Source organism: Crassostrea angulata, chromosome 8 (assembly GCF_025612915.1).
Source record: "Crassostrea angulata isolate pt1a10 chromosome 8, ASM2561291v2, whole genome shotgun sequence".
Classification (NCBI taxonomy): domain Eukaryota; kingdom Metazoa; phylum Mollusca; class Bivalvia; order Ostreida; family Ostreidae; genus Magallana; species Magallana angulata.
In genome coordinates, this window is record NC_069118.1 from 13,397,978 (window position 1) to 13,410,938 (window position 12,961).

At 36.2% G+C, this 12,961-nt stretch overlaps 1 protein-coding gene across 1 annotated transcript; it reads left to right on the forward strand.

Moving 5' to 3' along the window:
* Window positions 1–6,305: 6,305 nt before the first annotated feature.
* Window positions 6,306–7,508, forward strand: LOC128159317 (uncharacterized). The gene has a single exon (XM_052822373.1). It carries the CDS (start codon window positions 6,306–6,308, stop codon window positions 7,506–7,508), a length of 1,203 nt encoding a protein of 400 aa, XP_052678333.1.
* Window positions 7,509–12,961: the final 5,453 nt, after the last annotated feature.

Here is a 12,961-nt window from a genome sequence, read left to right on the forward strand (position 1 = left end):
TTCCGTGGGGGTAATCTGGCTATAAGAAGGGGGAAAGCCCACTACATAGTCAGCTTTCCCTGGGGGAAAAACTGCTACATAGCCATTTTTCCGGGGGGAAAGTTGGCTAGGGGGAAAAAGGCACTATATAACACCGGTGCTTATACCCGGTTTCCGTGGTGCTAAGCGGATGAGAGTCGCAGACTCCCCCTGGATGGGACACCAGTGCATCGCAGGTTAACTCCCCAGCCTAAGCCGGTACCCATTTTCAGCTGGGTGGACTGAGACAACGCAGATTAAGTGTCTTGTCTAAGGATACAACACACAACATCAACCGCCCACAGTGGGATTTGAACTGGGGACCTCTCGGTTACCAGCCAAGCCACTAGAACGACTGAGCTATGTGTTCCACAAAGATGTCTATATAGTTATGCGATATTGTAAATATGGGTCTAATAAGGACCTGCACTGTGTACGTTTTGTTCGTTTTAGGTTGTCAGGTTGTATGAGATGTGTAATCGGGTTTAATTAATTTTAAGAAGGATGGATGTTTGAAAATAGCGGTACTGCTTGTAAGACTGTTTAGTATTGCTAATGAATTTGCATGTCAACTATTTTGATGATCAGGGTTGGAAGTTAATCCTAGTTATATAGTAACGGAAAATACTGGTATGTATAAGAAATACAGCATTACTACTCTTGGGTATTTAGTTTTATATTGAAAATATCAGTTGTTTCCGTAACAACAACTAACGTAAATATGGAAAACCAGGTAAACATAAAAACAGTGAATGGGTTACTCCAACCATCCTACTGTTACATTGTAACACTTACATTGTCTCTCTCTAAGAAGATCTTATTCTTTGTTGATTTTGTTTTGCCGAAAGGATGATCAAGTTTGTAATTATGTCACAAAACTCAGTTCCCTTTATTTTGCTAAAATTATAATATATATATACAAATGTATATGCTTTATTGTATTCCTTTTTTATTAATTTCATAATATTTAATTTCTTCCATAAATACAATGCAATTAATACTGACTCTGATAAAAATTAATTTATCAAACACTTGATTTTTTATTTAATTTTAGGAAATTAATTTTTAAAAAAGGGATCTAAACCTTTTACTGTGGTATTAAATCAGTATTTCTACAAAGTAAAATTCATACCAACTACTTCTTTCAGGCAAGTGGATCCAATATACTCATATCATTTTCTATTGTGTGCAGAAGTTTTTGGAATCTTCATCCCTAATAATAATGATATTAGGGGTATAACAATAGATTGAATATAATATAAGCTTTCCCAATATGCAGATGACACTTAATATTTGATGGTACGCCCAAGTCAATGGATAGTATTCTAAATTAATTAGACTATTTTGCATATAACCCAGGGCGTATAATTAACTATCCTAAAACTTAAATCTGGGATCGGAAGCAAAAAGCACTCAAAAGAAGTTTTTCATCATACACGATGGAAGTTAGCCCAGAATAATCCCACGTTTGACCTTGGGGGGGGGGGGGGGGGTCCATTGATCTAAATAAAACGATTGGATTAAACTATCCTCATGATCCTATGAAATGTAAAGAACATACACAATTGATAAATCAATGGCAATTAAGAAAATTAACTGCAATTGGAAGATTAACATGCAGTTATAAAATCTTGAATCATACCTAAACATAGCCATTTAATACTTACTATATCACACCCAAGTATAGAATATCTGCAGCAATTAGAAAAAAAAACATCATTCTATTATCCAAGATACCTGATGGATGAAATAAATGACAAGAATAATGTTGACTAGTTGCTTTATTCTAGTTTGGCGTTACTGGCCGCAGTGACTTTAGGCTACCAATGGGCTGCCTTACAACAAAATTCAAATAAATGGTGACGACCTATCAACAGGCTCATTGTGCAGTGGGTAAACGCAAATGCACAAACGTCACAAATAAGTAAATTGAAAGTTCAAATCAACACACATTAAATTTGTCAATAAATTGTACATGTAAATATAAAATATTTGTGCGAATGGGTAAACGCAAATGCACTTTATAAGTTCAAACTACATTGTACGTGGAACTTGTCCTTACATGTTTGTGTCCATTAAAATAGTGAAAGTTATGGTACAATAAGTAATGGGGAAATGCTCCAGTATGAACACACAGCATTTGAAACACATCAACATGAATTTGCCACACATAAGCTGATAAGTTGAAATTGGATATCATATGTAGCGCCGTCGAGCGGTAAACGGCTTCTTAATGGTTTTTTACAAATTTCAATGGATTTAATAATTCCAATCTAACTAAGGTATTTCCTCCACATCCTCAATGTTTTAAAATCAGACAATCACAAAGTTTATATACAATTTATTTACATGGCAATAATCCCGAGAAACACATATATAACACGCACAAAATAAATAATATCCTTTGAACGGCTCTATAGAATGAAGTGAACGAAGTGCGCACAGTGCGAAATCTGTACCCGTATATATACACACTGGCCGATGCTCATAAGGAGCATCGCCATCAAAACAAAAGAATTACGTAATGGTCACGCCGATGCTCGCAAGGAGCATCGGGTAGCTATTTACATGGACGCATATAAACAAAATATAATGAACCCCACCCCCAGGAATCCGGGGTCACCTAATTGTCACAAGTCCTAGTTTAGGCGCCCTGCGCCTTGTTTATGTCCCTATATAATATGATAATATAGTTATTATAACGATTATTCAGGGGGCCGTGGCGCCAAGAACGGCATAATTATTGAAGGTTCTGAGACCGGTCACCCCCGGGCAGGACCCCCACCCTCAGGAATCCGGGGTCACCTAATTGTCACAAGTCCTAGTTTAGGCGCCCTGCGCCTTGTTTATGTCCCTATATAATATGATAATATAGTAATTATAACGATTATTCAGGGGGCCGTGGCGCCAAGAACGGCATAATTATTGAAGGTTCTGAGACCGGTCACCCCCGGGCAGGACCCCCACCCTCAGGAATCCGGGGTCACCTAATTGTCACAAGTCCTAGTTTAGGCGCCCTGCGCCTTGTTTATGTCCCTATATAATATGATAATATAGTAATTATAACGATTATTCAGGGGGCCGTGGCGCCAAGAACGGCATAATTATTGAAGGTTCTGAGACCGGTCACCCCCGGGCAGGACCCCCACCCTCAGGAATCCGGGGTCACCTAATTGTCACAAGTCCTAGTTTAGGCGCCCTGCGCCTTGTTTATGTCCCTATATAATATGATAATATAGTAATTATAACGATTATTCAGGGGGCCGTGGCGCCAAGAACGGCATAATTATTGAAGGTTCTGAGACCGGTCACCCCCGGGCAGGACCCCCACCCTCAGGAATCCGGGGTCACCTAATTGTCACAAGTCCTAGTTTAGGCGCCCTGCGCCTTGTTTATGTCCCTATATAATATGATAATATAGTTATTATAACGATTATTCAGGGGGCCGTGGCGCCAAGAACGGCATAATTATTGAAGGTTCTGAAACCAGTCACCCCCGGGCAGGACCCCCACCCTCAGGAATCCGGGGTCACCTAATTGTCACAAGTCCTAGTTTAGGCGCCCTGCGCCTTGTTTATGTCCCTATATAATATGATAATATAGTAATTATAACGATTATTCAGGGGGCCGTGGCGCCAAGAACGGCATAATTATTGAAGGTTCTGAGACCGGTCACCCCCGGGCAGGACCCCCACCCTCAGGAATCCGGGGTCACCTAATTGTCACAAGTCCTAGTTTAGGCGCCTTGCGCCTATTTACCGAGGGATATTTTCCCGTCGGGATCGAAAAACTAGTCGATAAGCATATTTAGAACGGAGTTAGTGCGTTGAAGTTAGTGCGTGCTAGCTTGACTTTGGTTTAATCATGTTGACATGTTGCCTCCAAAGTAAAGCTGGAATTATTTGTTGTTCGAACCCGATGTAATTAAATAGAGGTATTCCGAACGGCGACCTCCCTGTACGTGATCTGAACTAGCATCGACCGAGGTGCACGAGCTTCAAAGAAAAGTTCGGCCAAAAAAGAAGCAACAGACAAAAGGTTTGAGGCTTTAGAAAATAAATTTAATGACAAATTAGACACAATGATGAATTTCATTAGAGAAAGTATACAGACTTTATCTAACAACGTGTTTACAAATGCCGATGAGTCTAATGAGGCTCACGACGATTCAGTGCCTATGTGTCGGGATACCGGTGGTGTAGCCACGCGGAGACCTGTACTCAGGCAAACGAATAACGACGATTCCGAGGGAATGCGTCCTATTATTCCATTAGAGAGCGACGTCCGTATTGAAAGGACAGTTAGTGTGCCTACTTTGGACGATCAGATATCTCTCGCCCCAAGTACTAGAGAAGTACGAGAATTATTGGGAGATGACGAAGTGTCTCTATCTGACGATTTTGAAAGAAATATTCTATTAGAGTCTGATCAGAATCAGATGAGAATAGACTCTAATAATAATCGTTTTCAGAATTTGCTGAATAAGAACACAGATTCTAATCAAACAAAAACTTCTCTGAATGACATTTTTGGAAATGTTTCTTCTACAGAGGAAGAAAAAGTAGGTCTTTGTTTAGACAAGGCACAAGAAGAAATCTTGATGAAGTCATGGAGATCATCTGATCCAGAGAAGTTAACAGCTTACAGAGATGAATACAGACAGTGTTTTCCTGTACACAAAGATTCTTCAGATTTTCTTCAAGTACCAAGCTTGGATGATATTTTAGAACCAATGCTTCGGAAAAAGCATGGAAGCAAGGCTAATAAAGGTTGGGGTAAAAATAGAAACTTAGTTACACAACCTTTAAAGAGCATTGAAACTTTAGCTTATCAAGGACAGATAGCTGCCCGTATGGGTATCATTGCCATAGCATATATGCAACAAGCTCTTGGAACTTTGTTAAACTCTATTTCTAGTCAAGACGTTGATACAGTACAGTCAATCAAAGATATTTTCTCCATGTCCACAAAAGCTATAGATCAGATGGGCAGAACTGGAGCTCTTCATCATTTGATAAGAAGGAAAGCAGCAGCTCAAGACACTGGTTTAGTCACTTTAAAAGACATCCATAGTAAAATTATAAGTTTGCCGCTGACAAATGATGGTGTTTTTGGTAAAAAGTTAGAAGAAAAACTCAAAGAACGAAAAGAACAGAAAGACTCTATCAAAGATTTAATTCCAGAATGGAATGAAAGAAATCAAAAGAGAAAATTTCCAGAAACTACAAGTGAAAATTCAGGAACTTACAAGAGACCAAAAACATCTGTTGTCCATAATAGAGGACAAACATTTCAAAGATCAAATTTCAATCGACGATCTTATGATTACAAACAAAGGGATGACAATTCTAGAGCCACTTCAGCGGCCACATCTGTTGACAGAATGAATTCCTTTCGAATCCCAAAGAAGACAAGTAAATGACTGGAATCTAGAACAGGTAAACATGCTAGCAATGTTTCCCGAGATACCCGTTGGAGGTCGTCTAAAAATTTTCAGGGAAATTTGGAATCAAATTACTCAGGACGAATGGGTCTTGTCAGTAATCAAAGAAGGGTACAAACTAGAATTTCTCCAAAAACCTATGTTTATGGGGGTGAAAAAAACTTCAATTGCAACTGCACAAATAGATTTTTTGTTAAAAGAGGTAGAAGAATTATTAAGCAAAAATGCAATAGAAATTGTACCACCACAAGAGAAGCTGTCAGGTTTTTACAGTACATTTTTCCTGGTACCAAAGAAATGCGGAAAAATGAGACCCATAATAAATTTGAGACCTCTCAACCGGTATCTCAAGAAACAACATTTCAAAATGGACACATTGAACAAAGTTTTGAATGTAGTGAAACCAATGGATTGGGCAATATCAATCGATCTAACAGATGCTTATTTACACATACCAATTTTTCTAAAACACCGAAAATTTTTAAGGTTTTGTGTACAAAATCAGTGTTACCAATGGAAAACGCTATGTTTTGGTCCAACATCGGCACCAAGAGTGTTCACCAAAATAGTATCAGTAGTAGCTGCTTATCTGAGAACACGCAATATTCGCCTAGTAGTGTATTTGGACGATTGGTTGGTAGTAAACCAATGCAAAGAAAATTTAATTCAAGATCGAGAGATATGCTTGAATCTTCTGGTTTCACTAGGTTTCATAATCAACAAAAAGAAATCTTGTCTAGACCCCTGTCAATCAATTGTTTATCTGGGAGCTTTGTTTCTGTTCAAACAAAAAATAGTTCTTCCATCTCAAGACAGATTGATAAATTTGGTACACACAACCAAAATGTTAATGAAGGGTCAGAAAACAGCCAGAGATCTTCTGCAATGGTTAGGAATAGTTTCCTCTTGCATAGATCTAATTCCCAATGCTCGTCTTTATATGAGACCAGTACAATTACACCTTCTAAGTTTTTGGAAACCAAGTTCATTAGATTTGGAGAAGGTAATTCCTATTACACAACATCTCAAATTACACCTACAGTGGTGGTTAAATACAGCAAACATTTCCAGGGGCAAATCTCTGCAACTGGAAGAAATAGGAATGACCATAACTACAGATGCATCTCTAACAGGGTATGGGGGTCATCTCAACAATCAGATAGTTCAAGGATCATGGGACAGTTGTCACCAGAAATGGCATATCAACTGTCTAGAGATGGAAGCAGTATTTTTGACTTTGAAACACTTTCGAAGACAAATTCAAAACAAAACAGTGTTGATCAGATGCGACAACACAACAGTAGTTCAGTACATAAACAAACAAGGGGGAACAAAATCTCCTCGTCTTTGTTACCAAACTTGGGATCTTTGGAATTGGGCAATAAGTCAAAATATCAAATTGAAGGCTGCACATATAGCTGGGAAGTTGAATGTTTTAGCAGATCATTTGAGCAGGGTCAAGATCAGACAAACAGAATGGATGTTGAACAAAGAAATAGTTCAGACAATTTTTCAAATGTGGGGACATCCATTGATAGACATGTTTGCATCAGTTCACAATCGTCAAACTCAAATATTTTGTACATGGTATCCTCACAATCAAGCCTATGCACTAGATGCTCTGACAATTCCTTGGGAAGGGATGTTTCTCTATGCATATCCCCCAATGTGTTTGATCCCCAAAGTTCTTCAACATATCAGACAATACAATTGTCAGGTAATTCTGATAGCTCCATTCTGGCCAAGAAGGCCTTGGTACACAGAACTACTTCAACTTTTAATAGCTGTGCCATTGAAACTTCCAAATTGCCCACAGTTACTTCAACAACCAAACACAAAAATTTTCCATCCAAACGTAGAAGTACTACAGTTAACTGCATGGCTTCTATCGACAGAGGCTTCAAAGCAAAGGGTTTTTCTAAAGACACTAGAACCTTACTTGCAGCAAGTTGGAGATCAGGCACCCAAAAAGATTATACTTGCAAATTCAAACAATTTAATAGCTGGTGTAGTGCAAGGAAAATTGATCCCTATTCAGCATCTCTAGTACAAGTAGCTAGTTTTTTGACCGATCTTTATGCTAAAGGTCTTCAGTATAGAACCATTGCAGGGTATAGATCAATGTTGTCATCAGTTTTACCACCAGTGGGGAAAATTTCAGTAGGTCAACATCCATATATCATCAGACTCTTGAAAGGGGTGTTTAACTCTAGACCACCTAAAGTTAAGTTAGTTCCTGAGTGGGACTTGCCTAAAGTTCTACAAATGTTACAAAGTACACCTTTTGAACCCATTGCTAAGGCATCTTTGAAACATTTGACTTTCAAAACAATTTTTTTAATAGCAATTACTACTTTCAGGAGATGCAGTGATCTACAAGCTCTCAAACTTGGAGAAGGATGGGTCAATATTCAGAAAAAGGGAGTAACTTTCATTAGACAAGGTTTGGCAAAACAAGATCGACCTAATCATTATGGAACAAAGATATTTGTTCCTGCGTTTCCAGAAAATAAATTATTGGATCCAAAGAGGTGCCTTTATTTCTATTTGAAAAAAACTGAGGTTTTTAGAGAAAAACTTAAAGACAGCAACAAGTTATTTTTGAGTTTACTTGAACCACATCAACCAGTATCTTCACAGACTATATCAAAATGGATTGTTCAGACTATTCATATGGCTTATGAAAATCAGAAAAAATCAAATGTTAAAGGACATAGTACAAGAGCCTTAGGACCTTCATGGGCTTTATTTAATGGTGCTTCAGTTAAATCAATTATAGAAGCAGCAGATTGGAGTAAAGAATCTACTTTTTGTAAATTTTATTTGAGGGATGTAGATGACTGTGTTCCAGTTCTTAGATGTGCTGTAAATAAGTGAAACAAACGTAGTACATGTATTGTATTTTGTTCTGTGTAAATAGAAACAATGTGTTTAAAGGAGATCATCTCCGGCGAGTTGCATGAAGAAATATTTCTTCGTGATTGTGTACATAGTGTATATATGAAGACTACTAGATGGTATTGGGAGAAATACCGGAATTTCTTTAAAGTTTTGAGGTAAGAAAAAATTTTCTTTTCCTCCATTTAGTTAGATTGCTTTAGAATCTAATTTATCCTTATGTATATAATGACTGGTAAGTATAACGAACGAAATAAAATTGGAAAATTTGTATTCAAGTTTCAATTTTATGAGTGAGTTATACTTACCAGTCAACTTTCCCACCTCCCACCCAAAAGAAAATTTTTTAAGGGGTGAAGGTGTTTTATCATGTAGGTTGGGAACGTTTTGTTGCCCGCCTATATGAACTGATTTGGGCAAGCGTCTGAGAGGTGATCTCAGTCTTTAAAGCGCTTGAATCTTATTCTTTAAAACGCTTGCCCGCGAGTTACGAACGTTTATACGGGAAAGATATCCTTATGTATATAATGACTGGTAAGTATAACTCACTCATAAAATTGAAACTTGAATACAAATTTTCCAATTTTCTGTAAGGTCAAAGCTAAAAGTGTCATGATGAAAAACTTGATCACGCAAATGATAGTGAAAATATTTTTTGAAATGAATTTCAGAATTTGCAAACTACTGCTCATGAACTAATTAACGTCTTGCAGCATTGCGAATTCAATACTCGAAATACAACTACTAGTATCGTGTATTTAAGCTGCTTTTAAAATAATAGCGAAATTGAATAAGTGTATGTAATGTTTTAGTGGTCACAAAATATGCACTGTCTTGAAATATTTTTATGAAAATTTAGAAAATTAAATTTATTTGTCAGCATTGTTCGTGCTGAATTTTTCTGATGACATTAATAATAACTAGTCTGGTAATAGGATTAACACGAAATACACGACTTATCAATATACACTGAGGAATAGTTCAGAAAACTCAATGATTTTGTGTCTGGGTTGTCAACATATAAACCATCAGGTTTTCCCTAAAGAGCCAGGATTCACCTTGGCCCAGTTAAAGAAAGTCGCCCTAAAACAGTCCGCTGGCAAGGAGTGGTTGAAGCCTTATGCTCCCTAAGGAGCAAACATGAATACGTGTAAGATTTTAGTCAAGTCTTCCTTGAATATTTGGATGGTTTGCTTTGCTATAAACTGTAACTGAGTAAAGAAGAAAATTAATATATTTTAGCTCTAAGGATTTTGCTATTTAATATTTTCATACAAAGCTCTTCTTCATAAGGAGATCAATACAGTTAAGAAATGGCCACGACCATCCAGCCCTTTTAAGTTCTTTTATTATGACTTAGGCCTATATATATATATATATATATATATATATATATATATATATATATATATATATATATATATATATATATATATATATATATTGCAATATTGAGCATTTCAATTTTACAGTGTCACTCTTGTTCGGGACGTTTATATATATATATATATATATATATATATATATATATATATATATATATATATATATATATATATATATATATATTGCAATATTGAGCATTTCAATTTTACAGTGTCACTCTTGTTCGGGACGTTTATTCAGTTTGATTGTGTTCTCTAATTAAGTTGTAGGCGAAGGAACATCGTACGTTTTAAGGATTGTTTCTGTAAATACACTAAGATATTTTAAATTTTCTTGCGCCTATACATGGCGTCACAGTAAACTATAATGAACGGTGTTTACGTTTCTTTATTTGAAGTATTATAATAGAAAAACAGGAGTCATTGTTGTGACCCATTACTGTGGTTTCATCAATATTCAAGGGTATCAATTTTCGTGGATTAAGTGAAAAACACAGTTTCAAGGATACGTAAATTCGTGGCCAATGACCCTATCAATACAAAATATTAATAATAATTACCTTTCAAGGAACATTTAATTTCGTGGATCAACGAAACAACGAAATCCACGTAAATTGGTATTCAACGAATATTGATGAAACCACAGTATTCGTCGACGCCATGGATATCCTTAAAATTTGAAATAAGTAGTAACTGCTGTATTCTGTACAAGGAAATTTACTTTTGAAGTGTGAAAAGACGTCATCTGAACCAAGAATGTTTCACTACCATAGATACTGTTTCTCCACCATTAAAAGTCAACCGAAAAGCTCTAATAGAAACTGTTAATTCAAACGAGCGCTATGCAACATGAATTTGCAATCAGTCCAGTTTAGCACACAGGTTAAAAGTTCTTTTTTATTTTGTTCATGGCACACCGACTCGTCTGATACAGGTCCAACTCGGCTGATCCGGCGGACATTATAGGGAGATGATTATTAACATATTAACAATGTTATGAAGTAATATTTTCAAAATTTCAAAAAAATTAACTTATAAAAAACCTTTAAATTTTGAAATATGCCAGATTTTCGCAAGGTTCGCCATAAATGTGTTATTGAAGTGAGTCTACGTTAAACAGTAAAAATGATATTTGATTGCGTTGTGTATAAAATTGGAAGAACAAAAAAAGTTCGTATTATAAAGACTGACAAGCAATTGTAACCCAAGCCTAAAATAGTTCTAAGACAAATACCGAATCGAGATTCTCAGATCAGAAAATTGAAAGGCGAGAACAAAAGAGTCTTGTCGAATGTGGTTTTGATAAACAGTAGTAAAAAAGAACATAAGTAGGTATTTAACTGAGCTGATCTTTGAAATTTGATCACAACAGGAAGTAATGCTGATTTTGTGGGTAGAAATGCATGCTTAATTGTTCGTTTATGAACGAAAACTTTTAGTATGATGTAAAAAAAGTCTGGGTTATCTCTATTACTTCTTTTAATGCCTCCCGTATATCTAAATATATTTCAAATCAATATTAAGCTTCATTAAGATTTAACCAAGTTTCTAAGATATATGTACTTTCCATTTTGATAAATAAAATAGAAAGGAGCAACTTAAGACGAAATACAAATGTAGGTTCAAGTACGATAGTACCCGGTTCAAGTACGATAGTACCCGTTGTACCAAAAATCAGATAATAGATTTGGAAGGTTGGGTAGCCTACAAATTGCCCTTCAGATCTGCTTTAAAAGGGGCATGGTCACGATTTTGTTCAAAAATTATTTTAATGATATTTACAATGCTTTAGTTAGGCATTTTTATAGGCAACCAAAAATTTGATAGTCATACTTTGAGATATAAGTGAGTTACAGAGCTTACAATTCTTTACAATGTTAACAAAGGTTTTGTTTACATTTTGAATGTTGAAGTGAAAATTCTAGTTATAAACCTAAAATGAATGTTGCAAGTTAGGAACTGTCTAGGAAATGCCTAAAATGAATAAGAAGATAGAAAATCAGCTTGAAAATGATTTTTTATTAGTATATTGAACCCATGTAAACAAAAACAGGGCACGAGCCTTGTTTACATGAAAAAGAATTACGAGCACTCTATCTGAATAATAACTCTACGACTGACTCTAAAATTTTATTTGATCATTAGAAATTATGCATTTCTACAGTATTGTAAATAATAAAATAAGAAAAGTAGAATTTGACCAAAATCGTGACCATGCCCCTTTAAATTTTTACATGATATTCTATTTTTGATCATATCCTTGTTATATTCCTGACAATTTAGAACTTTTCCTATATCTTCGTGGAAATCTCATAATTGCAGACTCGATACCAAAATGTCACTCCGATCAGTAACCGAAATAGATAGTTCCAAGCGAAATAGGCTTTATATATAGACGGTAACAAACGATAGCTACTAAATTTGTCTTATGCAAGCCAGTACTTTTTAAACTATGAGATTGCAATTGGCAGTGTAGTGAAACGCATACACAAAATGTGAAAAGTAATCAAACAAATAGTCTTAGAAATAATACTTGTCTTATTCATTACGCCTTGTTTGGTTAAATATTATGTTTTAATTATGTTTTATTACTAGAACTGCATCATACCAATTCTTTTGTACGGTTCAGAGTGCTGGAGAATGACAGAGAACGACCTTAACAAACTGTCAACTTTCCACACCAAGTCCCTGAGAAGAATCCTAAAAGTATTTTGGCCAAATACTATCTCAAATCAGGACCTTCTCAGCAGATGCGATCAGGAGGATATGGCCACCATCATCACCAGGAGACGATGGACCTGGATTGGCCACATACTCAGAAGGGACCCTGAATCCATCATAAAGACAGCCCTCTTCTGGACACCAGAAGGAAAAAGGAAGAGAGGGAGACCAAAAGTTACCTGGCGGCGAACAGTGGAAGCCGAGATGAAAGAGCATCAGAGAAGCTGGGGCACTCTCCAGAAGCTAGCCAGTGACAGACAGAGATGGAGAGCCCTCGTTACTGCCCTATACGCCAAAGGCGTCACGGGCAGTAAGTAAGTAAGTAAGTACACATCTTCAAATTAAAATAATTGTGCTTGTTTAAATTCCAAGTTTTCTGGCAACTCAATATATATGATGGCACAGGATGATATCGAGACAGATTATATCGAGATTATCACGGTTTATCAAATTTTTGTGAGGAGTATTATTTAAGATATATATTTCACGCAATCTG